This window comes from Uloborus diversus, chromosome 8, assembly GCF_026930045.1.
Source record: "Uloborus diversus isolate 005 chromosome 8, Udiv.v.3.1, whole genome shotgun sequence".
Lineage (NCBI taxonomy): Eukaryota > Metazoa > Arthropoda > Arachnida > Araneae > Uloboridae > Uloborus > Uloborus diversus.
Genome location: NC_072738.1, coordinates 2,933,206 through 2,949,382, shown reverse-complemented (window position 1 = coordinate 2,949,382; position 16,177 = coordinate 2,933,206). Strand labels below are relative to the sequence as shown.

The 16,177-nt window shown below is 33.4% G+C and overlaps 1 protein-coding gene across 1 annotated transcript in view; it reads left to right on the top strand.

Annotated features, from left to right (window-relative positions):
• Window positions 1-16,177, top strand: part of LOC129227340 (disintegrin and metalloproteinase domain-containing protein 10-like) — a 67,173-nt gene that overhangs the window by 37,997 nt on the left and 12,999 nt on the right. Inside the window, exons 8-12 of the mRNA XM_054861883.1 lie at window positions 217-394; window positions 1,279-1,453; window positions 3,706-3,804; window positions 7,245-7,438; window positions 9,047-9,261. Of these exons, the coding sequence (XP_054717858.1) occupies window positions 217-394; window positions 1,279-1,453; window positions 3,706-3,804; window positions 7,245-7,438; window positions 9,047-9,261 (861 nt within the window). The remainder of the gene's footprint in view (window positions 1-216; window positions 395-1,278; window positions 1,454-3,705; window positions 3,805-7,244; window positions 7,439-9,046; window positions 9,262-16,177) is intronic.

Here is a 16,177-nt window from a genome sequence, read left to right as displayed (position 1 = left end):
ATGCATTTATTTACATTCAGTTAATCATTGCGGAAACAAGTTTTTTTCTCTTCAAAGTGTGCCGATAAGCCGCCGGCGGATAATCAGAAGCTTACTGTATTTGCACTCAATTAGTCTGAAAATGTTCAGTTTTAGTTGTATCTCAGTGATATCACATTTTGTTCATTATTACATTCTGCTCAATCATGTTTTTCAATCCTAATTTCTGTTTTTCAGCATGATTATCCCAAAGAATGTCGACCCGGTGGTGCTAAAGGTAACTACATCATGTATGCTAGTGCAACGTCAGGAGATAGACCTCATAATAATAAATTTTCTGAGTGTAGTGTTCATAATATTAGTGCTGTTCTTAGAGCGGTGTTTAGCAATGAAGGCAAGGAAAATTGCTTTGAAAGTAAGTGACATTCTGTTTCCTATGGTTTAATTTTGAGCTATTCAATGTTTTGATAAAAGTTAATGTTAATTGAAGCTGTAATCCCTTCATCAACCAACACTGAGTAAGGTTACTCCTTCCATCTGTTGTCCATGATGTTCTTGGGCAGAGTTGTTCAAAAAGCAAGCCAAAAAAATTAAAATTATGCTTTAGCTCTTATGGATAAATTTTTACTTCTTATTTTACCACAAGGCAGTACTGCCTGTTTATAATGTAAATTGTGATTTTCTTTTTCTTTACAATTTACACATGATTTAATTTTTTTTTTAATAAAAAGATGAATTTGTTAATTTTCGAAAAATAATAATACAATATTTAAGAGGTTAACACTTTCCTTTCTGATTTTTTTTTAAAGGCGTGTTTTTGTGCCGTTTATATTCCCCATATTCTGCATTTCAGGCGAAACAGCATTCTATGTTAAATTTAATTTTGTAACCTTTTTTTCCCCACTTTTATTCAAAGCGGTTAAATTAAACATATATTTTTATCATTTCAAGTACCAATTTGTGCTTGAAAATACATCTGTAATGCAAATCATGGAGCTAGCATAAATACAAAATAACACTCTTTTGATTATAAAGCATATTTGTCTGACAATTACATATGTTTTGCTTTTATTAATCATATAGTTAAAAGTTAATCACATACTTTAACTCAGAGCAAAGATAGTTTTAAAATTTTGATGAAATCCAAATCAACCTTTGTAAAAGAGATAATTTTGCAGAAACTGCATGTTCAAAGCTAGTCATGGTCATCCCAAGGTTAACCAGCATCTTCAAAGTAACTCAAAGATGTTGTGTGGAGTTTGAGATTTTTTTCGAGCTTAAATTGTTTTGTTATTGCAGAAGATGATGGTGCTTTCTGCGGCAACAAAATTGTGGAAGACGGGGAGGAATGTGACTGTGGCTACGATGAGAAAGAATGCACGGAGAAGTGCTGCTATCCTAAAGAAGTGGGAAATTTTGCCAGCAGAGGAGAGCTGGCAATTCCATGCCACTTGCGTGCACCTCATCAGTGCAGGTATTTTTTATGTCTGCTAGAAATTTCCCTGCCTTTGATTTCCTACGTTTAGGTTAGCTGAATCTTTGAACATTAAAATTCCATGCTTAACAGTGCTCTATACTTATCAAAATTTCCTTTTTTGTCTTAAGTCGTTAGTGTCTTAGTCCCTGTTAAGTTAGCTATCACAAAACATAACAGGGGTCTGGCCAGAGGAAATTTGGGTCCGTTAACGGATCCTTCACAAAAATCCGATCAACCAAAACAGACCCTTCACAAAATTCTGATAAACAAAAACGGAACTTCACAAATTGTTTATTGAAAGAGCAAATCTGAAATTAAAAAAAACGCATATTTCCCGTGCATAAAACAATAATTTTTTAAGCCTTTTTTTAAAGTTAAATTAGAGGGACGAGCTTATACAAAATCTGCTAATTTGGCAAAAAAAAAGAAAAAAAAAATGGCACTCTTGTGCTGTCCTGCAAGCGATAAATAACTACTACTGCCAAATAAGTGTAATGCTTGTTTGTTTCTTTGAAAGAAATTAACTGCTGAAAGTCAGTTTGATTTAAAAAAATTTTGCTTGTTTGTTTTATCATAGCTATTTTGCTGCGGTGTATATCAGCAAAATGAACTTAGAACTGCAAACGGATAGTACTGGTGGGGAAAAAATGTGATTGCTTCAGAAATTACCGCCACTTAGCGTCTGGCGTTAAACTTTAATAGTGACTTGATTAGAAAATATTCTCACCTGCTTTGCAATATTTGCGTATCTGTGGTGCAATCTGTACCTGTAATTTTGGTAGAAAATTAAATGGGTTTGATTTTTCGATGCTAACAAGGATAATTAACTTTAAATTAATTCCTTTATTTACCGTTTTTTTCCTTAGATGCATACATTTTGAAAGGTGCAATATTTTTACGTCCGATATGAGAATCATATTTTATTCTTTTTTCAACTTCGCTTTATTAAGGTACAAATAAATGAAAAGTATCTTTATTTTAGTTACAACGCTTATTTCAAGTTTTTAAAGCGAAATTTTATTTTCTAGTATGAGTCAAAAAGTAAAATATTGAATCGATGGTTTAATGTTATTATTGCTTCACTGTGTCGATAGATATTAATAATATGCTTATCATAGGCCTCTTAAATGCAGTTCTAAACTAATTTTAACAAAAAAATTTCTTTTACTAACCATTTGTATACTTTTGATGTCATCACTTTGAGCATTGTGATCTCTTTGCATCTGCTATGGGGATGGGATTTTTTGACTTTTTAATGTTTAGTTTGCGTTGTTAAGAGGTAAACAAATAAAATATCTTTTTATTTTTTATTAAAATCACGGAATTTAAAAGTTTTAAACAAAATTCTGTGCTCTTTAAGAGTGTCTTGGGCTAAAAAGTTAAATGCTGAATCCTTGCCTGAATTTTATTACTTTTTTTGTTACAGTTATTTTGAGTATTATACATACAACATTTCTAGTGTTTTTTACACAATGTAGAATGGTATATAAATATCGATTTTTGAAGGGTGCCCATCTCCCAGAGAGCGATGCACCCCCCCCCCCTCCCCCCCACCAGTACTAGCAAAACAAAAATGATTTTCGCAACAGAAAAGAGAAAAAACACTCAAGTTTTAAGTTTCAATGATGCAATATTTGTGCCAGCAAAATTATAAAATTTCGTTTTTACAAAAAAAAATTTTTTGCGAAGTTATTTGATTTTTCGCAAAATTGATTGATTTTTCACAAAATTATTTGGTTTTTCACAAAAACCGGACTTAGTGAAAAATCCTGGACAGACCCCTGCGTAATGAAAATTTAATTATTAACAGGATCAAGTTCTATTAATTTTCTCCTGTTAATCCCACCCTGAAAGTTATTGATATTGCAAGGACTCAGATTTTCTTTTCACAAGTGTGTGGAAGCAAAATGACTAGAGATACTTCGTAAAATAATTTTGTTTTGTTTTAATATTTCGGTCTCCTGAAAATAAAAGTTGCATTTGGTCATAGCTTCAAACAGCTATTAATATAGAAATTCTTGTGCATTTTTAGTAGGCTAAGAATGCTGCAAAGATTTTAAATAAAATTTTAAGAATATTGAAGAAGGTTATAGTTTCTCATGTTTTGTTAGTGCTTTTTTTTTTTTGAGTAATTAGCTTTTTAAATGTATAGCATAAGAATGCAAAAATTCTTTAAAAGGAAATATTAAAAATTATATTGTATTATGTGATAATTGTATGTATCTATATATTATTAAATTTCTTTAAAGCCCAAGTCGAGGACCATGTTGTGATACAAACTGCAAGTACGTTTCTGAAGGCACACTTTGCAAATCTGCCACTAATTGCACATTCCAGTCACGGTGCAAGTATCCTTTTCATTATGCAAAATGTATTTCAACAGATAAATTCTATGTGTTTTTTTTTTATTTAATTTCTGTAATTGTCGTGTTTCAAGTTTTGAGGAATAGTTTTGTTTATTCCTTTCTAATAAGCTATATGGCTTTACTATCTTTTTCAACACAAAAATGAGAAAATCTCTTTTTTAGCTGCTGTGCTTTGGATATAACATACCTGCCAACCCTCCGGATTTCCCGGAAGTTTTACGGATTTTTATGTCCTTTTCCGTTTTTCCGGTTATGAGCAAAATCTTCCGGATTTTTCACGTTTTGTAGGAAAAATAATTATCTCGCTAATTTTGGCGCTAAAGATACTTTTGTGGAACGCGGCACCGCGTTTTAGGCCAAGTAGCCAAGGAAAGGTTGCCGTAAGAGAATGGCACGAGAAGAAGCGAGACAAGATTATGACGTCACTGAGTGATACAGCGCATGACTTCATCCGGATCCAATCAAAGCAAGTGACGCGGCGGGCAACTAGGGGCACAATTTTGGCGCCAATTATCTTCTCATTCTCTCAATTCGAGCTGTTTTTGCTTCGTTCTTTTTTTAAGATGAGTAACAAATGTTATTTCCAAACTTTTAAAGAAAGCAATAAAAGTAATATTTACTAAACGAAAGTAATTTCAATTGATATGAAATTCATTACTAATATATTGTTAAATGTAAAGAGGGTAGGTGTCCTGTTTGATTTTATTTTGCGTTAAAATCTTGTGGATAAAAATAAAAAAATCTTCCGGATTTTTTTTCTCGGAGGTTGGCAGGTATGATATAATTAATTTTAAAAACTTGAAATTATAATTACTTGTGTATTTTTTGAGGTCTCTTCCGCTCCCCCCTCACCTCTTTTTTTTTTAATTAACTTGATTGAGGAAGATAATTGTTGAAAATGAGGTGGTATCTTATACAGTCTGTTTCATTGTATCAGTAAGCAGAAATAAGACTCACAAGTAGTGGTAAAACCTTTCTAATGCTTAATTTTAAACGAGTCCCTAAAATTATTCCAATATTCAAAAGTTTCAAAAGTAAAGGAATTGCTAAACTAATTTTACTTCTTTGGGAATTAACAATCACAGTTCATTTTTTTTTTTTTTTTTTCTAAATCATTTTTTCTCTGTATATTATTTTTAGCCAACTCGGAGAAGTGATAGGAAATGAAAGATTGACTGCATTCTTCACTAATCAGAGTTTTCCCTGCTTAACCCTCTAAGCAGTTAACTATTTTACCAGAAATGCTTCTAAAAAAGGCATATTATTTCATTGCAGTGTTTAGCATATTTATTTGTCTCTTCCACAATTTTACTCATGAGTGAAAAATCAGCGAATGTTTCATAAAATTGTTGAACATCAGAAGTGTCGTCAATTTGTGCGTGCACAGAGGGAATACCAGAAAATTTCAATCGAGGACACGGAACAGGTGGATTTTTCACATCAACCTCGGTAGAAATTCTTGCAGAATTCAAATTTTCATCAGAGCTGAGCTCACTGCAGGAGTCATCTGAGGAATAATCCAAATAATTAGAAGGAATGTCTGTATCTGTATCAGAATGTAGTTCATCATCTAACAAGAAAGTATTTTCGTCGTCTATTCCATCCATAATTACCATAAGATTCATGAGTACGGCATACAGTCGAACAAAAATTTCAAAGAAAAGTTCCCGCTATCCCACTACATAGAAAAACCCGGATGAAAAGCATTTCATTTACATGGACAAGCCACACCATCTGTTGAAAAATAATAATACTAAATAGTCTCTTTCAATAATGAAAAATGCGGGCAAACCAGAAAAGGAAATGAAAAAATATTGATGCCCGTATGCCGTACGGGCAAACCAGATGAGGCCAATTTCAGATAGCGAGTACACTGCACGAGCAAACTGCTTAAAAGGTTAATAAGTGCATGGATTGATTATAACCATGGGGCAACTCAAAAATAGTGTCAAAAGAACAACCAATTGCATTCAATCAGGGTTGTAGTTTTGGCCGGACAAAACCCATTTTTGGCCATGCCACTGGCAAAAATCGGTAAAAACCGGCCCAAACTGAATTTAACCACCATAGAGCTGGCCAAAGCTGTATTGTATAAAAACACAGTAACATGTGTACATTTACAGTTTGTATGCATAAGATTGCACAGTTTAATGCATGAATAAAAGAAATAGCATGTGTATTTATCATAATTGGAATAATTTTTAAAACTACTTTATTGATTAAGTAAAACTTTTCTTTAACATTAAAAATTATTCACAACAAAGATAAAGGACACTTGTTTATTAGGAGTACTAAACAATCTACAATATAAAACTAATACCTATTTTTCACAAAACTTATAACATGTTTTCAATGTATTAAAAAATAAGTAATATACTTTGATTAAATTTGAAATTCATTTTGTATGCATAAAACTATGAAACAAGTATGTATTTCGCTACTTACACTGTTTGAAACATATTTTTAAAAAATTATGTCACATAATTCTACTATGATGTGACGAACCTTTTGGAACATGCCGCCATTTACTACTTGCATAGGGTGTGGATGAACTGTTTACTTCAATAATGAATAGTGACTGATTATGGGATTGATATTTCATATTTCTTTTAATTAAGTACTCATTTGTTTTGATTTTAAACTTTATTATTTCCTATATCCACATCCAATGGCCAAAACTGGACAAAACTGATTTTATCCAAGCCGGTTTTAACTGGTCTTAACCATGGTTAAAACCACTACTGGCCGCAACTCAAACAGCCATGCATTCAATACATAATTGGGGAAAACATACCAAAAGCATGGCTTTTGTGAAATGTACTGGATTAATTCTTCGTAAAAAATGCTTTCAGTCATTTTGACAGTCGCTTTGGCGGTGCTTCAGAAATTTTGGCCATGTGGGAAATATTTTGCCAGAATCACTTATTATGATTCAAAAAATGAATGTCAAGGTGATAATTGCTATTATTATTTCCAATTTTTTATTTTGTTGATGTAATAATCATAAAAAATTATTTTAAAAGCAAGAAAAAGCTACTGATCTTAAATACAGTGATGTTTTGTACCTACGCTCTTTGCCCAATTTTCTTTTGACAGAATAAATTATTTTAAATTATTATATTAATCCCAATGAAATTGCAATTCATTTCTTTGTTCAATTCCACAGTTGTAAACCGGCAATTAACCTATTGCACTTCGAAAAATCTTGGCCCGAATATCTCTTTTACAATTTAAAAGACCATGATTCCGATTTCCAGTGAATTCGAACATTAATTTAGTTAGCTTAGGAACCTTACTGTATGTAAAATGAAGGTTCAAATGGTATTCAGGATCACAAAACTCCTTCGACCTTAATTGATTTTTAAAATCATATTATATAAGTTTCGATTTTTTTCTTCCACGAATTCCTTAACTCGACTTAGTGGTTTCGAGGCCGAGTGTCCTGCCCCTGCTGCTAAGCCCAACAAAACGATTTGCAACGAGGGCACCCAGGTGTGCTGGAGTGGGGAATGCATCGGTTCTATCTGCCAGCGTTATGACATGGAGGAGTGTTTCCTGACAGAAGAGCATCTCGCTAAGCCAGAACAAATGTGCGAGGTAGCATGCCAGGATCCTGGTGAGTATTTTCAGTCCTCTCCAAGCCTGCCTCTTTTTATTCAGGGTTGCCATGCCGCAGGAAAACCTGAAGAAACAGGGAAAATACAGGGAATTCAAAAATCAACAACAAAAAAAAAGGGGGAAATACAGGGAATTTTGAAAATTTCCTTGAAAACCTGGAAAGTACAAGGAATTTTACTTTTTAAAAAGTTGAAGTTGTAAAAATCAATGCTCAAATATATAAACTACAAAAAAATAAATAAATAAATAAATAAATTAATAAATTAAAAAATAATAAAAAAATAATAGTTGTACATTGAAGGTTTTGTTTTTGTTTGTAAATATTAAAATGTCTCATAAAAGCAAAAATTGCTTAATGTTTTTTTGACATGCATCTTGAATTTTATGCTAATTTAATTTAAAGAGCATAGGATTTGTCATTATTGTTCTGTTTAACTTTTGTATTTTTTTCCCTTTTAAGATCCAAGTAATGAATGATTAAGCCAAGTCTTTTTTTTTTTTAAAATGTAAAACGCTCGCCATGTTACTATTTCAGTTTTAATGAATTCTTCTTTACTTCCTCTTATTTTTATTCATTATATTTGTTTTTTCCCTTGCAATAAAACTAACAGGATATTATTGTTCACAAATATTAGTGTCCGCTTGTTTGTAATTCTGCATGTTCATACAGGGCAAAAACTGGGATTTTTTTCTCCAGAATTGAGTGGTAAGTCTTGCAGTGGTCGGGAAGTAGTGTCCTACAAGTGGCAAAACCACTGTGGTCGCTTCATTTTTCTGTAGTTTGAAGTGTAGCGTGCTACTTAAAAAAAAAGTAATGTAGTTTTTAGTGATTTCTGGAAACTGCTTTTAATGCTACTGAAATAAATAAGGTTCTAACAAATCTATCTGGTGCAACTTTACTCGAGTGCGCCAGCAGATGCAGTAATAATTAAAAAACACAAGAAAATGTGTTTTGAAGATCAAAAATGTTTACATGAGTAGTTACTCTTCTTACTACGGATATTGAGGTCAATTTAAAAGTACATGAAGAAGAAAAGAACATTTTAAGTAAGTTTATTTGCTCTTTTAAATCTATTATGTACAGTATAGGTATTGTTTAAAGCTGCAAATTGCTAATTTAAAAGGGTTTTTCATTTAGTTGTTTGTGATTTCCTGCATATAGTTTGGAATAAATAAATAAATATTTAGGTTTTTTCCTGTTTTTATTTATTTTAAGCTGTTTACTTGAAATTCTTGTTAATGTGACTAGAAAAATCCATTTTATTAACTATTTCTGCATAAGTACAAAATTACAGCCAAAGGTTCAGTGTAATAAATTAATTGCCTTAGTAAAAAAACTTCATATAACGTGCCAATGTCTCCAAATAGGAACATGCCCAAAAGATGAGATTTAAAAAAAAGTTCCAAAAATTTCTTCTTCCATTGTTTGTAGGGATGCCTACTAATTTTATTTTTATGAAGTAACTCAATTTTTTCTGTCTGGATGATAGATCAGTGTTAAATAGTAGAAGCAGTGCAATTACAAAAGTTGTGCGAGCATTTTAATCTTGAAACTAAAGTGGTTACGATATTTTTAAACACATTTTTAAAACATTAAATTTTCTAGGCAAGGAGAACACGTGCCGAAGTACTTATGTCATTGCCAAAATGAAGAACATCAGCGGCATAAAGCTGAGACCAGGTTCCCCGTGCAACGACTTCAAGGGCTACTGCGATGTCTTTCAGAAATGTAGGGCTGTTGATGCAGAGGGACCTCTTGCAAGGCTGAAGAATCTACTCTTCAACCACAAGACGCTCATGACCATCAAGCAGTGGGTCACGGTGAGTCTCAAATTGTCATTTGTTTAAGACCATCTCATTTTGAAGAATTTTGACATCCCCTGTTTTATTAAGTAAAAGCCATACCTGCCTAGCAATGTTATAACCATCAAGCAGTGGGTCACGGTTAGTCTCAAATTGTCATTTGTTTAAGACCATCTCATTTTGAAGAATTTTGACATCCCCTGTTTTATTAAGTAAACGCCATACCTGTCTAGCAATGTTATGACCATCAAGCAGTGGGTCACGGTGAGTCTCAAATTGTCATTTGTTTAAGACCATCTCATTTTGAAGAATTTTGACATCCCCTGTTTTATTAAGTAAAAGCCATACCTGCCTAGCCATGTTATGACCATCAAGCAGTGGGTCACGGTTAGTCTCAAATTGTCATTTGTTTAAGGCATAGACTAATAATAAGAGTAGACCGAGCTTTCTCATTCTTGCTGATGAAGAAAATTGGTTCATAGATGTATCATGTGACTAGTGGAAGGGCTTGGCGAAAACTTTGGCAGCATGGTTGCTAGATGGCAGCATTATCTACAGTTTGGCACTCGACATGTATTTTACGACAATGTGTTTTCATTAAAAAAAACTTCCAGGTGCAGAGATTGAACTGTTTTTCTTTTAGGAATGCAGTATTTTGACATTAGTTTTTGATCACAGTTTTCAGTAACTTTTAATTCATTTGGAACTGCTACGTCAGCGTTGGCGTGGACGTAATGGCGTAAACGTTTTGCGATAACGCAAAAATGTACTAATCGGTATCTTAGATTGAAATTTTAGGTAAAAATCTTACCGTTTGCCGATTCTTCTTGGTCGCTTGCATCTTTTATTGCTTAGAGAGTTATTGAAATTGACTAAAGAAAATGCACAATACTATCTAAACGAAAAACTCACTATATTAACAAAATATTTACAAATTAGAATAACAAATTTACAAATCGGACTCCATAAAAGATCATTCTTCCGTGTTCCATAAATTCTATTTATTTTATTTCGTGCTGGCGTTGATCGTCTGCTACGATTAACGCCCGCTGTTGCTAGGATATCCACCAGTCACATGGTTTGGTTTATGAGCAGCAAAAGGGTTGCCACAGCTCGGTCTACTCTTATTATTAGTCTATGGTTTAAGGTCATTTCATTTTGAGAAGAATTTTGATGCCCCTTGTTTTATTAAGTAAGAGCCATACCTGCCAACTCTACTGGTGTTACCAGTAGTTTCCTGGATTTTGAGCTTTTCTACCGGTTTCTCAAGATTTATTAAAAATCTGGATTTATGAATCTTTACGAAAATCTCTTTATTAAGTTAATTTTGTGAAAAAAAAAAAAACTATAAAATAATTTTTGTAAAGATTGTCCATGTCCTGGTGTATATACTCCTTGGTTTGAAAGCTTCTTTCTAAAATTCAAACTTAAGTGCATTAAAAGCTAGCAACATTATCAATACTTAAAATACACCACCAGCTTAGTTATTCCATCCAAGGACTCAGTTTCATGCTTTTTTGTACTCATCAGCCCGGAATAGGAATCACATGAGCTGGAGGCGAGAAACCTCTTAAGGGAGCCCAGAGAGCCAAATAAACTGGTAGCTAATGTAGAATTAGCACACCAGATGAGTGACCCCAGCAATGGTGCGGTTCAACTCAAAGATTGATGGCATAGCATGGTGCTTAGGGCGGTAACTTACTACCAAAAAAAAAAAAAACATCAATGTTTTTTAAAGTTTGATCAAAAATAAGTCAACTATATTTAGCATTAATTTAACTTTTATTCTTTCTTATGCTACTATGTGCTACTATGCATATATGAAGTACAGAACTTCCATATGATTGTACTTAGATTGATTATAAAAAATCTACTTTATTTTTTCTTTGGAATGTTGTCAGGTAAAACAGAAACTAATTGATATTTTAAAGTTTATTCAGAGACACAAAATTTTTAGGTTATGCTGATCAGAACTTGATCCAGACAAGCTAACTGCAAGGAAAGCTTTAAAATGTTTAATTAGGAAGCTGCAGTGAAACAATGGTATCTATCCCGCCCCCCCCCCCCCCCATTAACTTCTATGAATTCCAGTTAAAACAATTGTTGGAATCCAAGCTTGTGTCATAAGATACCACTCATAAATAATGATTTAAAAATTTAAATGAGGTAATTTAATTACAATAAAGTATTTTTCTATGATAAGGAAAGCTCTAATGGTGTCAGAACACTAGTTGAGGCAGTGAAAAGCAAAAGGATAGAAGTGCTTATTTTCAAGTTTTGAGTAAAATGCGTTTGAAGTTCCGGTTCTACCTAGGCTTTCATTGAAAAGTTTTTAATATAGCAGCACCCACCAGGGCAACTAGTACTTTATTTTGCATGAAAAACAGGAGAGTTTTGCTTACCATCTACTAGTTATCTCCAAAATTTTAATTTTGGCTTGTACATCCCTTTGCTTCTCCTTACCTTAATTAAAATATATCTGTTTGCTGTGTGTATGTTGGCCTCGTCATGCTCTTTCTCTGCAAGAAAAAAATTGAAGCAATAGAGAAAAAAATAAATGGGAGTTCTGGGCATTGCTGACAAATTTGGTCTTGGAAGGACACAAATCAGCTGCATACTGAAATAAAACAACCCTGTTTTGGAAAGAATGGTTAATAAATGAAGATCTGAAGAAAAAAAAAAGAATTCTTCAAAACGTAATTCACTTGAGGGGAATTCTGGTGTTTTTAAATGATTTGTGTTTAGGAGAAGCAAAATCATTATAACTTCTGTTCCTAAAACCTATACCACAAGTAAAGAACACAGAAGCCGCTACTGAAATGGATATAGTAGCTCCTTTGATTAGCTTCAAAGCTGCTAATGATTGGTTTTATAATTCGCCAAGCAAGGCTTTTAAAAAGTGTGTTGCAAATTTTAAATCTATGTTTGTCTTAACGAAAAGAAAGTTGCTGTAATGGAACATTTTCCAGAGACACTTATCAGTTTTGTTCGGAGCGAGCACAGATGCCTGGAAATCGTCACCAGTTGTCATCCAGTGTCGGGTTTAGACATTAAGGAGTAAACTCCATGCTGAGCTCAGTGCTGGACCTTTCCCAGCTCAGCATCACCCAAAAAGCAGCCAGAACAGAGTACTTTAAAGGTCTGGGTTTAAGCCACTTATCAGTTGACTGGTATTCAGAGGCGTAGGAAGTATATAAACGTAGGGGGAGCTGGGGCTCAAGATAGGGATGCAAGGGACAGAAGCAGTAGCGCCACCAGATTTTTTTTTTTTTTTTGGCGGGGAAGGGGGGGGGGGGAGCACTTGAAAAAATTTCTTATTTGAAATGATTGTCGATCCTTTCGTCTTCCTCTCCATTTCCCAGTAATGTTTTCAATCATATCTAATATATAAATTGAGGCAGTGAGAAATAAAGGGATGTAAGTGGATATCTTCAAGTTTTGAGTAAAATGCGTTTAAAGATAACGTCTCAGGTAAGAGTTCATTAATATTTTTTCTAAATCATGCTGTACAGCAGCACCAACCAGCGCTACTAGTATTATCTCTCACCCCAAGACAGAGGAAAGGTTTCTCTACTATTTGTACTGGTTATCTCCAAATTTTTAATTTTGCTACTTACATCCTCTTGCTTCTCACCGCCTCAATAGTATATGGAGAGAATGAGGTGATAAAACTTCTGGGTTTTTTGGAAGGGGGTCGGTCAGTTCTCGAAGATGAGCACACATCAATAGGGGGTCCTGGAGCTTCAGTCCCGGAAAATTTCCGAAATCTTAGTTCTAAAAACGTAGTTTAGACGGTCTTTGCTAATGTTAAGGGGAGAAAATGTTCAAATGCCCTCCCTGGAAATTTTTCGGAATTTATGTCTTTAAAGCGCGAATTCGGACCATATTTATGACGTTAGGGAAAATGATATGACTCAAGGATTGTCCTCAATCGATTTACATCTCTTTCCCAATATTTCAAAATTGAAGTTCCAAAAACGCAATTGAAGACGGTCTTCAATGATGTCAGGTAAAGGGGGGAAGTTCTAGGGCTCTCTGGAATTTTTTAGAAATTGAAGTCTTAGAGAGCGTTCCTCAATGAGGTTATTGTAAAAGATTCCTTCCCCTTAAAGTTTTAGAAATTGTAGTTTTAAAAACTGAATTTTCATCCTTCTTTTTTGATATCATAGAGGAGTTTCGGGTGTCGCTCTCCGAAAATTATTCGAGATAGATCATATTTGTTAATGTTAGAGGTAGAGACGCACCGAGTACTCGGTAACTACTCGGCCAATTTGCCGAGCACTCGGTACTCGGCCCAATTTTGATCAGATACTCGGCCAATACCGAGTAGTTGCAAAAAATTGAATATTGTCCAAGACAGATATTAAAATTTATAAAAAAGCGCAAGCATATATAATTTTCTGCAATCATTTACAAGTCAAATTTAAATTTTGAGAATAATGAAGTCTGTAATGCTTCAATGGAATTAGTCTTTATTTTAATGTTCCCAAATTTAATAAAACTTATTTATTAAAAATTGTGCAGAAAAGTAATAGTAGAAAGTATGGAATTTTTATATTAAAAATGGATTTTTGCTACAAACAAAAATTAGTTATAAGAAATATAAAAATACCTTTGCTTAAAAAATAAATGGAAATAAAACAATGTTAAAAGCACAGTGCAGACACGTGTTTTGGCATTACAAGGAATTCCTTTTTCAATGCACAAAATGTGAGCTCGTGGATTTAAAGGCATCCGCCAAAAGTCGGATTCTTCTGTCGAATGTCTTTACATTCTTTAGCTCACATTTTATGCGCTGAAAAAGACGTTCCTTGTAATGCAGAAATACGTGTCTGCAGTGTTCCTGCACATTTGTTTTATTTGTTTTTAAAAATTATTTATGTTTGGCGGACTAGAACTATAATAGATTGGTATACTTTGTTTTAATTCCAACTTGATTAATTATACTTTTTATTTATTTATTTTTAATTTTAAAAATAATTTTTTTGTAAAATTTTTGACAAAAACAAAATTTTTCAAATAATGCGTAATTAAATTTCAGCAGGAATTTAATTTTAAGAACTGTTATATGGACAAGGTCTATACAACTATTCCAATAAGTTCAAAATTCATTACATGTGTGTCCGTGGTTCTTCTTAAAACATAATTGGTACTTGGTAACTTGGCCGAGTAGTGAAAGGCCAAGTACTTGGTAACTCGGTACTCGGCCGAGTAATGAAAGGCCGAGTACTCGGTACTCGGCCAAAGTGCTACTCGGTACGTGTCTAGTTAGAGGCATAGCAATGTTTTGAAATTGAACGGAATATTATATAATCTATCTTATTGTGGAGGGCAAGGTGTTCAGTCATGGGCTCTCTTCCGCGAATTTTCAGGATATTGATCTCCAAAAACGAACATTGCAACGCTTTTTAATAATTTAGGAGGTAGGGGATCGTATCTTTTGATCAAAACGTGGAATTTAACACCCGAAACATACGATCATAATCCCTCGAAAATTAGTTTAGAACTATTTTTTGTTCAATAACTACATTGCTAAACTTTTGAGAACTCGCTAAAGAATTTTCTTTGATCGGGGCTGAACTTTTTATGAAGAAATGAAAAAAAATAAAAAAGAGAAAGAAACGATGGATAAAAATGCTAAATAAATTTGTTTGTAAATTGAACTTTTTTTCTTTTCTTCCTCTGCATTGTTTTTTTTTTTTTTTCCTTTCTTTCATTTTCTTTCTTTCTTTCTTTTTTTTTTTTTTTTTGATGATTACTATAAACAAAAATATTATATGACCACTCAGTATTTTAATTTAACTTTCGTTTCATATTTTGCAAGTTTGTTTTAATCAACGAATTTAAAAGGATTCGCCGGAGATTCTTTAGATAGCGTCCGGAAGGTCAGATGTTGTTTACCTTAGAAACCTTCTTTTTGATACGTGTCTGGAGCACCTTCATATTTAAATACAAAACTGGCTCACGATTATCTCTTTTTAGTGGAAGTGTGAGATACAAATGGCATGAACATTAAACTGAGCTACAGTGTAATGTGTAATACACTTGCGAAAGACAAGCTCAAAGTGGAGAGGGCGGAAAACACCCATATGTAGATAACTTGTCTTCAATACTTTTCTTTTTCTTCCGGGAATCGAGAGGTTTGAAAAGAGGGAAACACAAATGTACTGACCACTTCATCTCTCCCCTTTCTTTGTTGGTTATTATGTGGAAATTCCTAAAAAAGGTAGATCTCATTTTTGAAATCAGGTTTGAGATAGACAATGTACTGCAAAGAGCTATACGGTTAGAATTTTTCCGGGGGAGCTGAGCCAGTCTGAAATATTATAGAGGGAGCTCCAGCTCCCCCGCTTCCGACGCCTATGCTGGTATTCCAGTTACAGAGCCAGAATAATAACCGGCGAACCAATATTATGTTAGATAGGCTTATGAATTCAGACAAAAGTTTGTGAGAGAAAGCAGGCATGTTCATGGACAGTTGCTATTTCCCATGTTATTTCATCCTATTGGATTTTAAAAAAAGGATGTGTCAGAGTGGAATTTTTCGACAATGATGAATCAGAAAGTTTGCAGTCGTTAGTGCATCAAAGCAGGGTGGAAAAATGCAACCTCATATAATGTTAATTGACGAAATAGCATTGATTAGTAAAATTATATTTTAAAACTAGTAAATTAAAAAGTTATGCAGATGTTGTGGGAAACCCATACATTTATCAGATCAGTACATGGGGCATTCCAAGGTATTTTTGACATTTATGTAGAGTCCGTAACGTGACCTTTTTTGCCATAACTTTTTAATTTACTGTTTGATTAGCATATTATTTTATTTTGATCTTTTCCTACCAACACACCAGCTCAAATTAAAATGATTTGTAAATCAAACGGTAAATTAAAAAGTTATGGCAAAAAAAGGTCACGTTACGGACTCTACATA